This window comes from Taudactylus pleione, unplaced genomic scaffold, assembly GCF_031769625.1.
Source record: "Taudactylus pleione unplaced genomic scaffold, aTauple2 ptg000043l, whole genome shotgun sequence".
Taxonomy (NCBI): Eukaryota; Metazoa; Chordata; class Amphibia; order Anura; family Myobatrachidae; genus Taudactylus; species Taudactylus pleione.
Genome location: NW_028284445.1, coordinates 308,855 through 323,517, shown reverse-complemented (window position 1 = coordinate 323,517; position 14,663 = coordinate 308,855). Strand labels below are relative to the sequence as shown.

Sequence of the window (14,663 nt, the reverse complement as noted above, 5' to 3'; positions counted from 1 at the left end):
GCACCAGGTACTGTGCCAAGTGTCCTTGTGTTCTGACACATCTCACCTACTTTCCCATGATGGGTACTGATCCACATCTCTCCTACCCTGCCACCATGGTCACTGATCCACCTCTCACACCATGATGGGCACTGATCCACCTCCCCTACCATGATGGGCACTGATCCACCTCCCCTACCATGACGGGCACTGATCCACCTCCTGTCTACAAGTCCCTAGTAAGTTTGCATCAATGAACCAGCCCCCTGCCCTGCTCACCTTCCAGCCGGCTGAGCTGTTGCTGTCACCCTTGTCCTTGAAGTAGGGGACACTCTTGACCATCCAGTCGTAAATCTGGGAGAGGGTCAGACGCTTCTCTGGGGAGCTCTCTATGGCCTGGCTGATCAGGTCGGCGTAGGACAGGTTGCCCCAGGCGTTGCGGCGGGAGGAGCTGCTCTTGCGGGGCTGCTGGGCTCCCAGGGGGGAAGGGGAGGAGGCGGGGGACAGGGCTGGCACACCTGAAGGGGCATGCAGGGCTCCAGCCTGTGGGTGCTGCTGGGGGTGCTGCTGCTGCAGCCGGCACTGAAACTCCCCGCACACCCCCAGCGCCTCCGCCGGCTCATAGTCCTCACTCTCCTCCAGCAGGCTCATAAAGTCCACATTGCCCGCGGCGGGCTCCGGCTGCAGCGAGGGGGCCGGGGACGAGTTGGCCGAATTGCTCGGGTTAAACTCCGGCCGGGGAAGGGGCCAAGTGCACGACCTGGGCCGGGACAGGGGCTCAAAATCCGGGTCTATGTCCACCACGGGCTGCGGTGCTTCTGCCATGGCTGCTCGGTCTGTGGAGGGTCCCCCCCACTCGGGGGCTGTGCAGCGAAAAGAAAAACAAAAATAAAAAGTTTCAGTCACTTCATGAGAGCGGCTCCGCGCCGGGGGGAGAGCGGCTGAGGCTCCTCGCCGAGTTGAGAGACTGCGGCGACCCGCGAGTGAGGACGGTCGGAGAGGTGCGTCACTGGCTGGGACAGCGCTGCTGCCGCCGCGGCTCCTCGCCCGCTGCCTGTCGCTGAGCGTCTGAGTGACTCCGGGCTGCCCCCGGCAACAGGCTGCAGTTTACTGGAACCCACCGTGCTGTGTCACGCGCCGTAGGCACGCCCACTCCTGACAGGAGGGGAGGGAGGAGTGGTGCGGGGCGCGGCCGCTGTGACTGAAGGGAGCTCGTACTCAGCCAATTGTAGCGTCTCGTCAATGCCTCCTCCCCCTACCTCCTCCACTATCCCGGCCGCTGAGTGGGCGGGGCGAGGCTGTGAGTGACACAGGGGGTGGGCTGGGAGGTGCACTGCTGGCTCATGCTGTGTGTGACTGTCCTGCGAGACTTGTTGTAATAACTCCGAGTGTGGAGTTTGTTTATGTCCCGTCGTGCAGCGTGTCTGCGGCGCTGTGTAGTGCCCGTCACACACACACTGCTCTATCCAAAGAGCACAAAGGGGAATGACACTTACAGATAACGCTGCTCTGTTATTTGTAGCTTCAGAGACTCTGAACACGCGTGTTTCCCGTGATAATAACATTACCTCTCCCTCTACCTGCTCTCTGTGCCCTCACTGCTGCTGTCATAACAACACCTGGCTCTAACCAGATAATATAGCCAGGATTTTGTTGTCATCTATTATCTCACACTTATCCAGCTATTTATTTATATTTATTATGTAGCTATACACTATATGCATCTAGCTATTTATAATGTAGCTGTACACGGATCTAGTTCTTTATATTTTATTATGCACTCTATACTGTATATGCAGCTAGCTATTTATTATATTTATTGTGTAGCTATACACTACATGCATCTATATATTATGTAGCTATACACTATATGCATCTAGCTCTTTATACTTAAACACTATATGTATCTAGCTATTTATTATATGTATAATGTAGCTATACACTACATGCATATAGCTATTTATACTTACACACTGTATATAGATTTTTATTATATGTATAATGTAGCTAAACACTACATGCATATAGCTATTTATACTTACACACTATATGTATCTAGATTTTTATGATATTTATTATGTGGCTATACACTACATGCATATAGCTATTTATACTTACACACTATATGTATCTAGATTTTTATGATATTTATTATGTGGCTATACACTACATGCATCTAGCGCTTTATACTTATTATACAGCTGTACACTATATGTATCTACCTACTTATTATATGTAAATTATAAGTATTTAGCTATTTATTATGTAGCTATACACAACATACATCTAGCTCTTTATACTTACACACTATTGGGCATATTCAGTTTTAGGCGAAAAGTCCCGTACTTCTCGCATGCCGGACTTTTCGCTTACATCGCTGGTTTTCAATGCAAAAAAGTATCACGTGCGTGCCCGCTTTTCCCCGTATTCAATTAGAAATCTGTGAAAACGGGACCCGGCGAAACTCTAACATTCGAAAAGTACTGTCAGATTTGGGGAAATCAGCCTGACACCCCCCAAAAGCTGCACTGACATTGGGGATCACTCTAGATAACCCCAAATAGCCCTGCTGAAAGTATTAGAGGTACTTAAATGCTCTCAATAGCTGCTATTTAGCGTCTTTGCATAAGTGGTGAAGAATAGCATTTAGCTAGCATATTTTTAAGTTGCTAAAGTGTAGTTTCAAAAATCATTAAAAATCCACCTGCCGCAAGCACCTGCAAACTTAAAAACTCATGGGGCATACTTGGGGACCCCCCATGAGTCTATTTTGCTAGTTTTTAAATTTTTTCCCCCAACTTTGTTCTTTTTCGCCCCCAAAACGAAAGTACTTTTTTGGGGTGATCTAAAGTCTTTTTTAAGCTTTTTTACGCAGTTTACCTTTGGGGGAGTGTCCCAAGGGAGCAGGGGGGTTCCCGCAGCTTTGCATCCCAAAACCCCAATTCTGCACTTTTTTCCGACACCTATTCATAGGCAAAACGTTTTCGCAGGTCCCATTGAATTGAGTTTCCGCACCGGCGAAAAGCCTTTGGAATTGAATACGGAGGAAACTTTTCGCATGGCGAAATGACGTCACTCGCGATTCTTTTTCGCAGAGACTGATTTATCGCGGCTAATTGAATATGGCCCTATATACTGTATGTATCTAGCTATTTATTATATTTATTATGTGGGTATACACTACATGCATCTAGCTCTTTATACTTACACACTATATGTACAGTATTTAGCTATTATATTTATTATGTAGCTATACACTACATGCATCTAGCTATTTATACTTACACACTATAGGCCTGATTCAGAGCCGCTCGCAAGCGGCTGCTCGCTCGTTCGTGGCCGATGGTAAGCGGCCGCGCATGCATACGCTTCGTTCTTCGCGTGCGCGAACTACTCGGTGCGATCGGAATCCGCTCGCTCGCCCAGCAAATATAGCCCAATGTAATGAGTGACAGGAGAGGCCGTTTGTGGGTAGTAACAGGGGCAGGACACTAATAACGGGGGAGTGGAGGTGCGAACGCAGGCGTGCCTGAGTGTAGCAACGCCATTTCAGAGGCGTGCATAATTATCAGCCAGCGTCATAGTACACGTCACCTGCCTGCAGGGCCGGATTAAGGCTTATGGGGGAACCAGTGCAACTAAGTTGCTGGGGGCTCCTTCAAGCCACACAGTCGAGCCCAGCCGTGCCCCCAGTAGCAGTCTGCCCCAGCAGTGCCCCCAGTAGCAATACCCCAGGAGTACCCCTAGTTGTAATCCCCCTCTATGCTGTGTCCCCTAGTAGTGGTCCCACCAGTGTGCAGTGCCCCCAGTAGTAGTCCCCCCAGCAGTCCCCCTAATAGTCCCCCCAGCAGTGCCCCTAATAGTCCCCCCAGCAGTGCCACTAGTAGTACCCCCAGCAGTGCCCCTAGTAGTACCCCCAGTAATCCCCCCCAGCAGTGCCCCTTGTAGTACCCCCTGCAGTGCCCCTAGTAGTAGTAGTACCCCCCCAGGAGTGCCCCTTGTAGTAACCCCTAGTAGTTGTACCCCCCCAGCAGTGCCCCTTTTGGTACCCCCCAGCAGTGCCCCTAGTAATAGTAGTACCTCCCCAGCAGTTACCCTCGTACTACCCCCTGCAGTGCCCCCACACCCCAGACACACACAAAAAAAAACAACAACTTCCACTTACCTTAATCCCCGCTCTGTCGTCTGCTCCTCCGTCCGGCCCCCTCCCGGGCCGGCCCCCTCTGCATGATGGGAGAGACGACATGGCGTCGCTCCCATCAGCCACTGCGAGAGCCAGAAGTCGGAGGCTCCGGCAGTGGGAGAAGCAGCCGATGAGAGTCTGACTGACTCTCAGAGGCTGCTAAAACAAACACACAGCTGCCGGTATCGGCGGCTGTGTGTTTGTGCTGTGTAGTGCGGACGGCACTTATGTGCCGTCCACACTACCACCCTGCCCCAAGCTGATGCAGCACTGACTGTGCTGCTGCATGCAGAAGAATGGCCGCAGCTGCAGAGCGCCCTTCTCCCGGGAACAGGTGCCGCCGGCACCTGTTCTCGGCAGGGTCACACCGACCCTGTGTGGGGGCCCTCTGTGTGTGGGGGCCCAGGGACGACCGCCCCTGTCGCCCCCCCTTAATCCGGCCCTGCCTGCCTGCTTTTTACACTGAAGTCCTTGCAGTGCTTGCGGTAAGGTAAGGCAACCACAAGCGCTGCGAGCCCTTCCGATGGTCCTCGATGTACCAGTGTTTTAATACACTTCCTGGAGATGACGTGCGCTAGTGGGCGTCTATAGACACAAAGTGATCGCTTGCCAGCACAAAGTGGGCATGCTTATGCCTTTCCGAGCGAGCGCCTGCCATGCCGTCATTTAGGCGCATTTGCATACGCTGGGTGCGAGCGATCACATCTAACGAGCGGCTCTGCATGAGCTCCTATATGTATCTAGCAATTTATAATTTTTATTTGTACTTACACACTATATGTATCTAGCTATTTATTATATTATGTAGCTATACGCGACATGCATCTAGCTCTTTATATTTTGATAAATGTAGGTATACACTAAGGGGTATATTTACTAAAGTGAGAGTTTTTAGAAATGGACATGTTGCCCATAGCAACCAATCAGATTATAGGTATTATCTTCTAGAATCTATAAGATAATAGCTAGAATCTGATTGGTTGCTATGGACAACATGTCCATTTCTAAAAACTCTCACTTTAGTAAATATACCTCTGATTCAGAAATCGACGCAATGTGGATATATGCGCAGTTGAGCGATTATCGGTAGATTGAATGTGTCTAAGTCGCATTGCGCATGCCTCAAGGTACATTGCCATAGTCGCTCGCAGTGTGATTGACAGTCAGGGAGCATTTGTGGGAGGTCACTGGGAGTGGCGCAAAAACTGCAGGCATGTCGCAAGCATTATCTCCCCGATGCCACAGCCTGCGTCTGCGATCCTGTATACAGTGAAATTGGTTCTGGTGTCTCATCAGAGTGCTTGCATTCTAATTGGCAGATGGCACAGCTGAAACATGGAGAGCAAGTATGGCTCAGAGTAGAGATTGGGACAGTTGTGAAGATGCCTTGGTGCAGGTAGTGTAGAGGGGAGTAATACATTAATACATTTTCAAGGAGCTTTTAAAGATTTGAAGGCTGTGGGAGACTCTTATTGGGCGAGGTAGGAAATTCCATAAGTGGGTAATGGCACAGGAGACGTCCTGTATGTGTGACAGGTGGTTGCTAGAGAACAGACACAGGTCAGAGGGTGAGAGAGAATAGTTTAAGATGTATTAAAGGGTGGTGTATTTGAAGGATTTGTAGGTAAAGACAGTAGTGCCTAGTAGGGGGAGGAGTACATATAAAGTAGTTGGATGCAATGCTGATGTTTTTCACAAATGGAGCGTTTTTTTTGCCACTGCGCATGTGTCAAGGTACATTACCATAATCACACACTGCATGTCTTTAGTATGATTGACAGGCAGGGAGCGTCTAAAGCTGGGAACACACTGACAGATATATTGGCCAATCAATTGATCGGCCAGTATATCTGGTGGCTGTCGGCCAGCGTGTACCAGCGATATGTCTGTGAATGACGTTGTTCACAGACATATTGCGTCGGCCGTGCTGCACAGCCGATGGACAGATATATCTGCACATATATCTGCTCATTGGCAAGTGTGTACGGGCGGTCGTACATATGCAGCGGCAGCCACAGGGGGATCGGTATGAAATACCGCCGGATGCATGTCGGCTTCCTGACTGCAAATACCGCCAGACGCATGTCCGGCTGTTCAAATCCCGACGCAGTGAAGATCCCGACAGGAAAGTATTTTAACTATTTACTAACCTAACCCTCCCTTAGGGGTGCCTAACCCTAACCTCCCACCCAAGTGCCTAACCCTAACCCCCCCTGTAAGTGACTAAACCTAACCCCCCCTTCCCCGCAGCCTAAACCTGTCTCCCAGGGGGCGTGCCTAACCCTAACCTTCCCCCTGTGGTGCCTAACCCCCCTTCCCCTAGCCTAACCCTCCCGGGGGGGTGCCTAACCCTAAGTCCCCCCCAGGAACCCCTAACCTAACCCCCCCCCCGGCAGCTGTCCGCACCCAGTTTACCTTTGATCGGTATGCCGGGCGTCGGGCTCCCGGCGTAGGTAAAATGACAGGTGTCTGGATTTCAATGCCTGTCACTAGTCCCTCCCGGGATTAGACAGTTGGGAAACCGGCGGTCGACATTTGAACTGTTGGCTTCCTAACGGCATCCCGCCACGGGGAGGGGGGCAGACTGCCCGTACACATGCAGCAGGACCCGTGGCTGCCTGAAAGATGATGGTCATTCAGTGTATAGGGATAAATGGCCTGATTCAGACCCGCTCGCGAGCGCTGAGCACTCGCAAGCGGGTCGATGTTGGCCCAGTGCGCATGCGCACGACAGAGAAGGCTCCATCATGCGCATGCACGAGACCTGGATAGCAACGGGAAAGCCGTCGGTCCGGGTCTCGTACCAAAGGGGGCATGCTGTCGATGGTGAGTGACAGCACGCCCCCTTTGGTGGGCGTGCCGGGGCGTGGGTGCCCAGACGGAGGCGTTCCCATGGGAACGCCTACCGTCTGGGCCGGCCCCACTGACATCACTAATGATATCTGTGGGAGTGATTTTGGCTCTGATGGAGCCGAAAGCACTCCAGGGCTAGCGGCAACGAGACCCTACCACAAGGGTCTCGTCGCAAGCCCGATGGTCGCGATGGTCTTGACCATCGCGACCATCTTCCTGGCCACTCGCTATAGCTGTGGGTGGTCACCCACAGTATACGAACGGCCAGGAGGCCACTCTAAAAATTAAGAAGGACGCCCCTGATTCAGAGCGAGCGCTCTGTCAGAGCGTCCGGCTCTGAAACAGGGCCAGAATCAGACCCACTGTGTAATCATATAGCGTCTGTGTCTTACTAGTAAAAGAAAATCATGAATTGATTGGACATGGGGCCTGAAGCAGCGCAATGCTGAGATCAGGATGCAGGTGACTTTTCTGAGCATGTTATAAAGGTGGAATTCGTCTTTAATCTGAAAGTGTACCACATTTTACTGCTTCAATTTACTGATCTTGTCTTAGGTCAATTTTGTCTTCTTTCTAGTAAAACATCACAGTTACATTTTATCTTGCAATATCACTTTATCTGTTCAGTCAATGAGTCAATTACAAAGCAAATGAGACAGATAAAAGAAAAAAACATTCTTAACACTAGCAGCTAATTAGTGATAACACAGCCACCTGTTTCCCAAGTGACAAGCGCCTTATGATGCCAGAAGAGATAATAATTCCAGAGCCACGAACTGGAGATTTACTTATACATTTTCACTATACAGAAATACACATTATAGGCTAAAAGGAGGTTCCGTCTTTTGCCGCAGTCATGTTGCGTCTTTATGTTAATGCTGATCATACTGAGCTGCTGACTAGCAGTGACGCTAATCCATCTTGGTGCATCTATCGGTCTCAACATCGAAGCTTGCACCATCCGTATTGCCACTTGGCAGGTGCAATTTCACCATCTGAACATGATGTCCTTTGCCAGCGCTACTGCGTCTTTAGACGCAGTCGCTGTCAGTGACACACATGCGTCTGGCTAGCAACCCCCTCTTACCTTCCAGGAATGCCCTTTGAAATCCACAGTTCTTGTATCTAATTGCGTTCTGTGCGCCTGATTCAGAGATGGACGCTAATGCAATCGCAGCTGCAATTCGCACGGAACGCAGCTGTGAAATAGGCTAATAGTTCCAAAGCTTACCTGAGCATAAGGACACCCACCGCTGCCTTCTCATAGGCGTAAAACATTGCTTGCTGGCGTAAATATCGGTAACATCAACGCACATCGAATGGCCATCTTTCCCTTGTGGCAGGTCTGACCAGCCACAGACACGGCAGCTCCCCTGACACGCAGAGGGCTCTCATGCTGCATAGGAGATTAGGAGATCGCAAGGGCTAATTTATCCACGCCCATGTAACGGCGTTTAAACGGTGAGACGCCAACACCCCTGTTACCTCCGCCAAACACTGACTACCTGTCATTTTGCAAATGGATCCTCTGTGCGTGGGGAACTGCAAGACAACCGCACCGTGGGCGCAGTGAGGTTTATACGCATGCGCAGTGGCAAACAATCGCTCGATCTGCATGAAAATTGCATTAGCGTCCATCTATAAATCAGTCCGTGTCTCCGTGCAGTAGCCACTGAGACGGACACGCTCAGTGACTCGGAGGCATGTGCAGTACATCCTATATTGGCCAACTGCGTGTGTATCGGCATTATGTGCAGTCAGCGTGCCCCTCTGAATCAGGCCCTATATTACACAGACTGCAAGTAAATTCCCTATTGAACATTCCTCGCCCTGATAAATTCCCCCCCCCTCCCCCTCCCACGCCCACACACACACACATCAGCTTACGGCTTTTGCCACTGACAATCAGAGGTGCCTCTCTGTTCACGCTAAAAGTGATTGCATATTATAGCTCATAAATAATACTGGACGTGTATTATGTATTGCTATGTTTATTCTTAATTGAGGGCCTGATTTATTGGTAATGTTTGCAATCACAATCCCATCGCAGCCCAACATAATGACGCCCACTTCCTCTTACTCACATCCATAATACTTTGCAAGTCTGCAAAAACATCGGTACCAACAAGTAACATTGGCCCCTCACGCACAATTGCAACAGGTCAGACCTTACTCAGAACTTGCCTACCCTGGCACACACAGTGAATACTCAAGCTGCGTATGCCGTCGCAGTGGCTAATTTATGCACGCCATTGTAATGGCGTTCAAACGGTCAGGCACGCTTGCGTTTCTCCGACCACTCCCCTGTCACCACCCCCAAACACTCACTTCCTGTCAATCACTCTGCGATGGGCTAGGATTGAGTCAATAAGTTTTGGAGGTAAACCAAAATTGGGAGAGGGACTAGCACCAAGAAAGGACTAAAATTCCATGCCAACACCATATAGCCCAGACAGACCAAATTAGGCCATAGGAGGAGGGCACAGACTGTTGGACCTACTGGGCATGACACGCCACCCATTTCTCGTCACTCTGGGAGCATTCCCTTCCATTCCAAATACACATTACATATGTGGTGGTATTTCTGCAACAGAGAACCTCTGAAGAAACTGATCCTCCATTGGCAGACACTGTTTTCAGTTGGTATTCACTATTCATGTAAGATATCACAAGGTCCAGAAGATGCCTGTTTATGTAGGAATATAAGCAATGTCATCATCATACAACAGAGTTTCAACCAGACTCATGCACTCTGTCACCTCCTGCCCTTGTATACCCTTCAACCTCCTGCCCCTTGTGTCTCTCCAGCTTCTCTTCTTTCCAGCCTCCTGCACCTTCTTTCCAGCTTCTTGACCCCTGACCCATCACTTCAGCCTCCTGCACCATCACTCCAGCCTCCTGCATTTACAGCCTCTTGCCCCCTGTCTTTCCAGCTTCCTGTCCCCTGCCCCATCACTCCAGCCTCCTGTCTTTCCAGCCTCCTGCTCCATCACTTCAGGATCCTGTCCCGTCATTCCAGCCTCCTGTTTCCAGCATCCTGACACCTGTGTCTCTCAGCCTCAACCCCTTCCCCTGTGTCTTTCAGTCTCTCCCTCTGCATGCCTCAGCCTACCGCTCTGTGTCCCTCAGCCTACCCCTCTGTGTCCCTTAGCCTCCCCTCACTCTGTGTCTCTCAGACACCCCCACACTCTGTGTCTCTCAGTGGCCTATTCACTCTGTGTCTCTCAGCCGCCCACCCACTCTGTGTCTCTCAGCCGCCCACCCACTCAGTGTCTCTCAGCCAGCCCCTCTATGTCAATCTGCCTCTCTCTGTGTGTCAATCAGCCTCCCACTGTGTCAGTCAGCCTCCCCCTGTGTCTCTCAGCCTGCCCTGGTGTCAATCAGCTTCCCCCTGTGTTCCTCAGCCTCCCCCTCACCCTGTATCTCTCAGTCACCTCCTCACCCTGTGTCTATCAGCTTCCCCCTCACCCTGTGTCAGCCATCCCATTACCCTGGGTTTCTCAGCTGCATCCTCACTTTTTGACTCTCAGCTGCCCCCTCACTCTGTATCTCTCAGCCATCTCCTCTGTGTCAATCAGACTTCCCCTCTGTTTCAATCAGCACCCCCCTCTGTGTCTCTCAGCCTCCTCCTCTGTGTCTCTCAGTCTCCCTCTCTGTATCAATCAGCCACCCCTCTGTGTCTCTCAGTCTCCCCCTCTGTGTCAATCAGCCCCCCTCTCTGTCTCTCAGTCTCCCCCTCTGCGTCAATCAGCCCCCCCTCTTTGTCAATCAGCCTCCTCCTACAGTATGTATCAATAAGCCTCCTCCTCTGTTTCTCAGCCTCCCCCTCTGTGTTTCTCAGCATCACTGCCCCTGTATCTCTCAGACGGGCTTCATCATCCTCTGTCTCTCCAGCCCATGTCTTCATCTCCAGCCCCCCAAACTTGTGTCTCCCCAGCCCAGCCCACACTTACCTCCTGCTGCATGGAGAGATGCTGCTTGCTGCTCTGTTTTCACAGGTGGTTAGGCTCCTTTTTGGTGTCCAGTGGCTCTACATCATGATGTCACACCGCTGTATCTGAAAGAAAAAAAATTACTTGTGCCACCCATCCGTCCTGGCTGTGCCTCCTCTCTCTGCTTGTACAGTTTGTCCCATTTTCTTATCAGACATGAAAACGGGTCAAACTGTCCTGTCGGTGGTAAGTTGATTTCGGGCAATGACGTATCTATAATGGGTGTCACCCCCTGGGCCCAGGGGCTCCTGTGTACCGCATACCCTGCACATTTCCGGTTAACGTCTTCTGGTTTCAGATATGCGTTCTCCCTGCATGTCACCAGTGTATAAGGTCAATTGACACGTTTCTCCGCCCTAGACCACTGCGGTTTCTTCAAAGGAAGAACCATTCCTTTGGGGTAATAACCATTCTTATGGAGGCTATTGCTGTTCCTCCTTAGGGCGGGATTCACTTAGATGCTAAAAGTTTGGAAGGTTTTGCCTGTCCGACTTTCCACCTACATCGCGTGTTTTACACGTGAAAACTTATTGTGCTTGTCCCCGCTATTCGACCTATTCAATTCCAAAGCAAGCAAACACGGCAAGCGGCGAATGCAGAACAGGCCGAAAGTAGTGTCAGAATTGGGGAAATCAGTCTGTACCCCCCAAAAAGATGCACTAACATTGGGGATCAATATAGATATATACTAATAGCCCTAATAAAACTATTTAGAGTACTTAAATTGTGTAAATTGCTTGCTGTTAGCGTCTTTGTATTAGTGATGTAGAATAGCATTAAGCAGTATTTTTTGGAGAAAATAACTAGTCCTGTCAAATTTGGGGTACTTGAAACAGGTGCTAGCATATTTTAGAGTCTCTAGAAGTGAAGTTTAAAAAAACGTGAAAAACGCACGTCTATCATGCACCTGCAATACTAAAAACACCTGATCCATCCTTGCAGACCCCTAAGAAGTCTATATTGCTCTATATTCCCCCACCTTTTTGGGGTGTTCTTAAGTTTTTTTCCAGGACTTTTTGACACAGTTGTCCTTTGGGGGGCTGTCCTTTGGGTTCTGAGTGGTTTCCCCACGTTTGCACCCCAAAATAAAGATTTTGCACTTCTTTCACCTGCTATTCATCGGCTAATCTTTTTCGCTTATTATATTGCATTCACTTTCCGCGTACGCGAAAAGCAGATGGAATTGAATTTGGAGATAAGTTCCAACCAGACAAAAAGCCGCAATCGGCGATACTTTTTCGCGGAAAATGGCTTTTCCCTTCTAATTGGATACGGCAGTCTGACATCTTAACTGTGTGAAAACACACTGCACTAATCATCTTATTTTGCTTTGCTACTAACTGTATAAGATCTGCATATTACATCTGCTTATGTAACTTTTATAAACTTCCTGCCATTATTCAATACAGATGGACTTTTGAAAAATTATAATCTGTTGCCACAGAAGCATTTTTTATATATCTAAGTCTATTAAGTTTAAGCTGCCCTGTGTTCATTGCATGTGTTCTTATATATGTGTATCAATTAATTGTATGTTATGATATTTTTATAAATATTTAGGTCTTCATTTTCATACCAGCAACTGATTACGAGCACCCCAATTTTTCTTTAAGGTTTTAAGGATATCCATGCTTGAACATAGGTGGCCTAATAATTACTCTTTCATTTTGAATTAACCATCTGCGCTCAACCATAGATATCCTTAAAACATGTACTGCTAGGAGGCTTTGAGGACCACCGGCCTGATTCATTACAGATCGCAAGTGCGAATGCAATAGTGATTACGCACGCAGTTCAACTCTGATAGAATGCTTATCCATTGTCCTCGCAACAGAACATAAGGACACTCACTTTACCTTACACACATCCGTAATGTTTAGCAAGACTGTGAAACCAAGCTCTAACTTCAGCGCATGCTATGGAGCATATTCAATAGGTTGTGAGAATAGCAAAAAACCCGCACCTGCAAGGTTTTTCCAGCAGGTGCAGGTTTTTTGCTATTCTATTAGGTGCGTGTTTTGTTTTAAAACACACGCCGGGAGGTATTTTTTTACGCATCTCCTGAGCAAGCGTGACTTTTCCTAAAATCTTTAGGAAAAATCACCGGGACTTACTGTGACACCCCCGCGGCACCCCCCCCTGAGGACTAATTAAGCAATTGGAAGTATCCAATTAGCTTAATTAGTCCTTAATTACTTACCTTCAGCAGCACTGTCTTCATCCTGCGTCGGGAGCCAGCTCTTCTGCAGCAGGGGTGAGTATTTGAGTGTGTGTGGTGTTTGTAAGTGTGCATGAGTGACTGTGTGTGCATGAGTGTGTGTGTGTGTCTCGATGTCAGTGTGCCCCCCCGCAGTGTCACTGTGGCCCCTTCGTAATGGGCGCTGGGAGAACTACATCTCCCAGCAGCCCTTACCCTACCCACCAGCCCCTGGAGCCTCCCAGGAGCCCCCGGAACTCCTAGCAGCCCCCTCTCCAGTAACAAGAGAGAGGGGATGCCACCGGGAGCCGTGGAGACCCAGGCAGGTAAGTGACTTTTTTATTATTATTATTATTATTATTACTATTATTATCATTATTATTATTTAATTTACGCGGCGCGTGATTTTCAGTGATGAAAACCCTGCGTCCACTGTTTTTTTAATTGAATCCTGTGGGTATCGGGAGCGCGCATACCCACGGGATCCCAAAATTGGGTGCAACTGGCACGAGGATTTAGCCTCGCTAAACCTCGCACCCATTTGAATATACCTCTATGAGTCCTCAAGCTGTGTACGGCATCGCAGTGGATAATTTATGCACATCCATGCAACGGTGTTCAAACGCACTGGAACGCCTGCATATTTCGCGGACCACCCCCCCCCGTCACCATCCAAAACGGCACTTCCTATCTATCACTCCCGATCGCAGTGGCTGGTTTGCGCCTGCGCACTGCTATGCATGCACATGTGCAGTACGCAGCAATCAGCCAATTGCGTGCGTATTAGCAGTTGCGATCCAAGCTGAATCAGGCCCCAAGTTTGGGAACTACTGCACTAATGAAAACAAATGTTAGAGATTCTCCTAGTTTGATCAGTACCAAGGATTAGTCATAGACATGTGCTACAAAATCTTTGTCACATTGTTGACAGAGTGTTTTTGTACATTGCACAATAACTACTGTAGCAACACCATTTTCTTATCTCTGATTTTTATGTCTGTTCTTTAATACATATGTACAACGGGTAAGTGTCGGGATTAAATGATTCAGTTATGCTGTTATATAACAATGACCATAGGGGTTTTGGTTTCTTTAAAATGGCAATATGTAATTATCTCTAAGGAATATCTCAAAAATGATTATATTTTTTGGTTTAAAATTTTGTTCTGTTTGTGAACTTGTACACATTTTAGTTCCTTTCTTTGTGAAAATGTTGCCATTCACTAAACCTAACTGATCTGCAGTTGAATAAAAGGCATTGGAAAGCAATGGAGCCGTTGTGATGACATTTTGTAAACCAACATTCCTATTTCGAAAGAGAGAACTGTATGTGACATTTTTTTACCAGAAAGTCAGGGACAATCCATGAACAGGACACAAGAGCCAGCTGGCAAGATCTGAGCACTAGTTTGTACAGAGAGGGCTTTCATAGGAGGTCCTCTCTCCCTTGGCTCCGTCC

The 14,663-nt window shown here is 48.8% G+C and overlaps 1 protein-coding gene across 1 annotated transcript in view; it reads right to left on the bottom strand.

The window, feature by feature from the left end:
- FOXO1 (forkhead box O1) overlaps nt 1–1,103 on the bottom strand; it is a 64,145-nt gene extending 63,042 nt beyond the window's left edge. Inside the window, exon 1 of the mRNA XM_088460173.1 lies at nt 259–1,103. Coding sequence (XP_088316299.1) covers nt 259–804 — 546 coding nt within the window. The 5' untranslated portion in view covers nt 805–1,103. The remainder of the gene's footprint in view (nt 1–258) is intronic.
- Nucleotides 1,104–14,663: the final 13,560 nt, after the last annotated feature.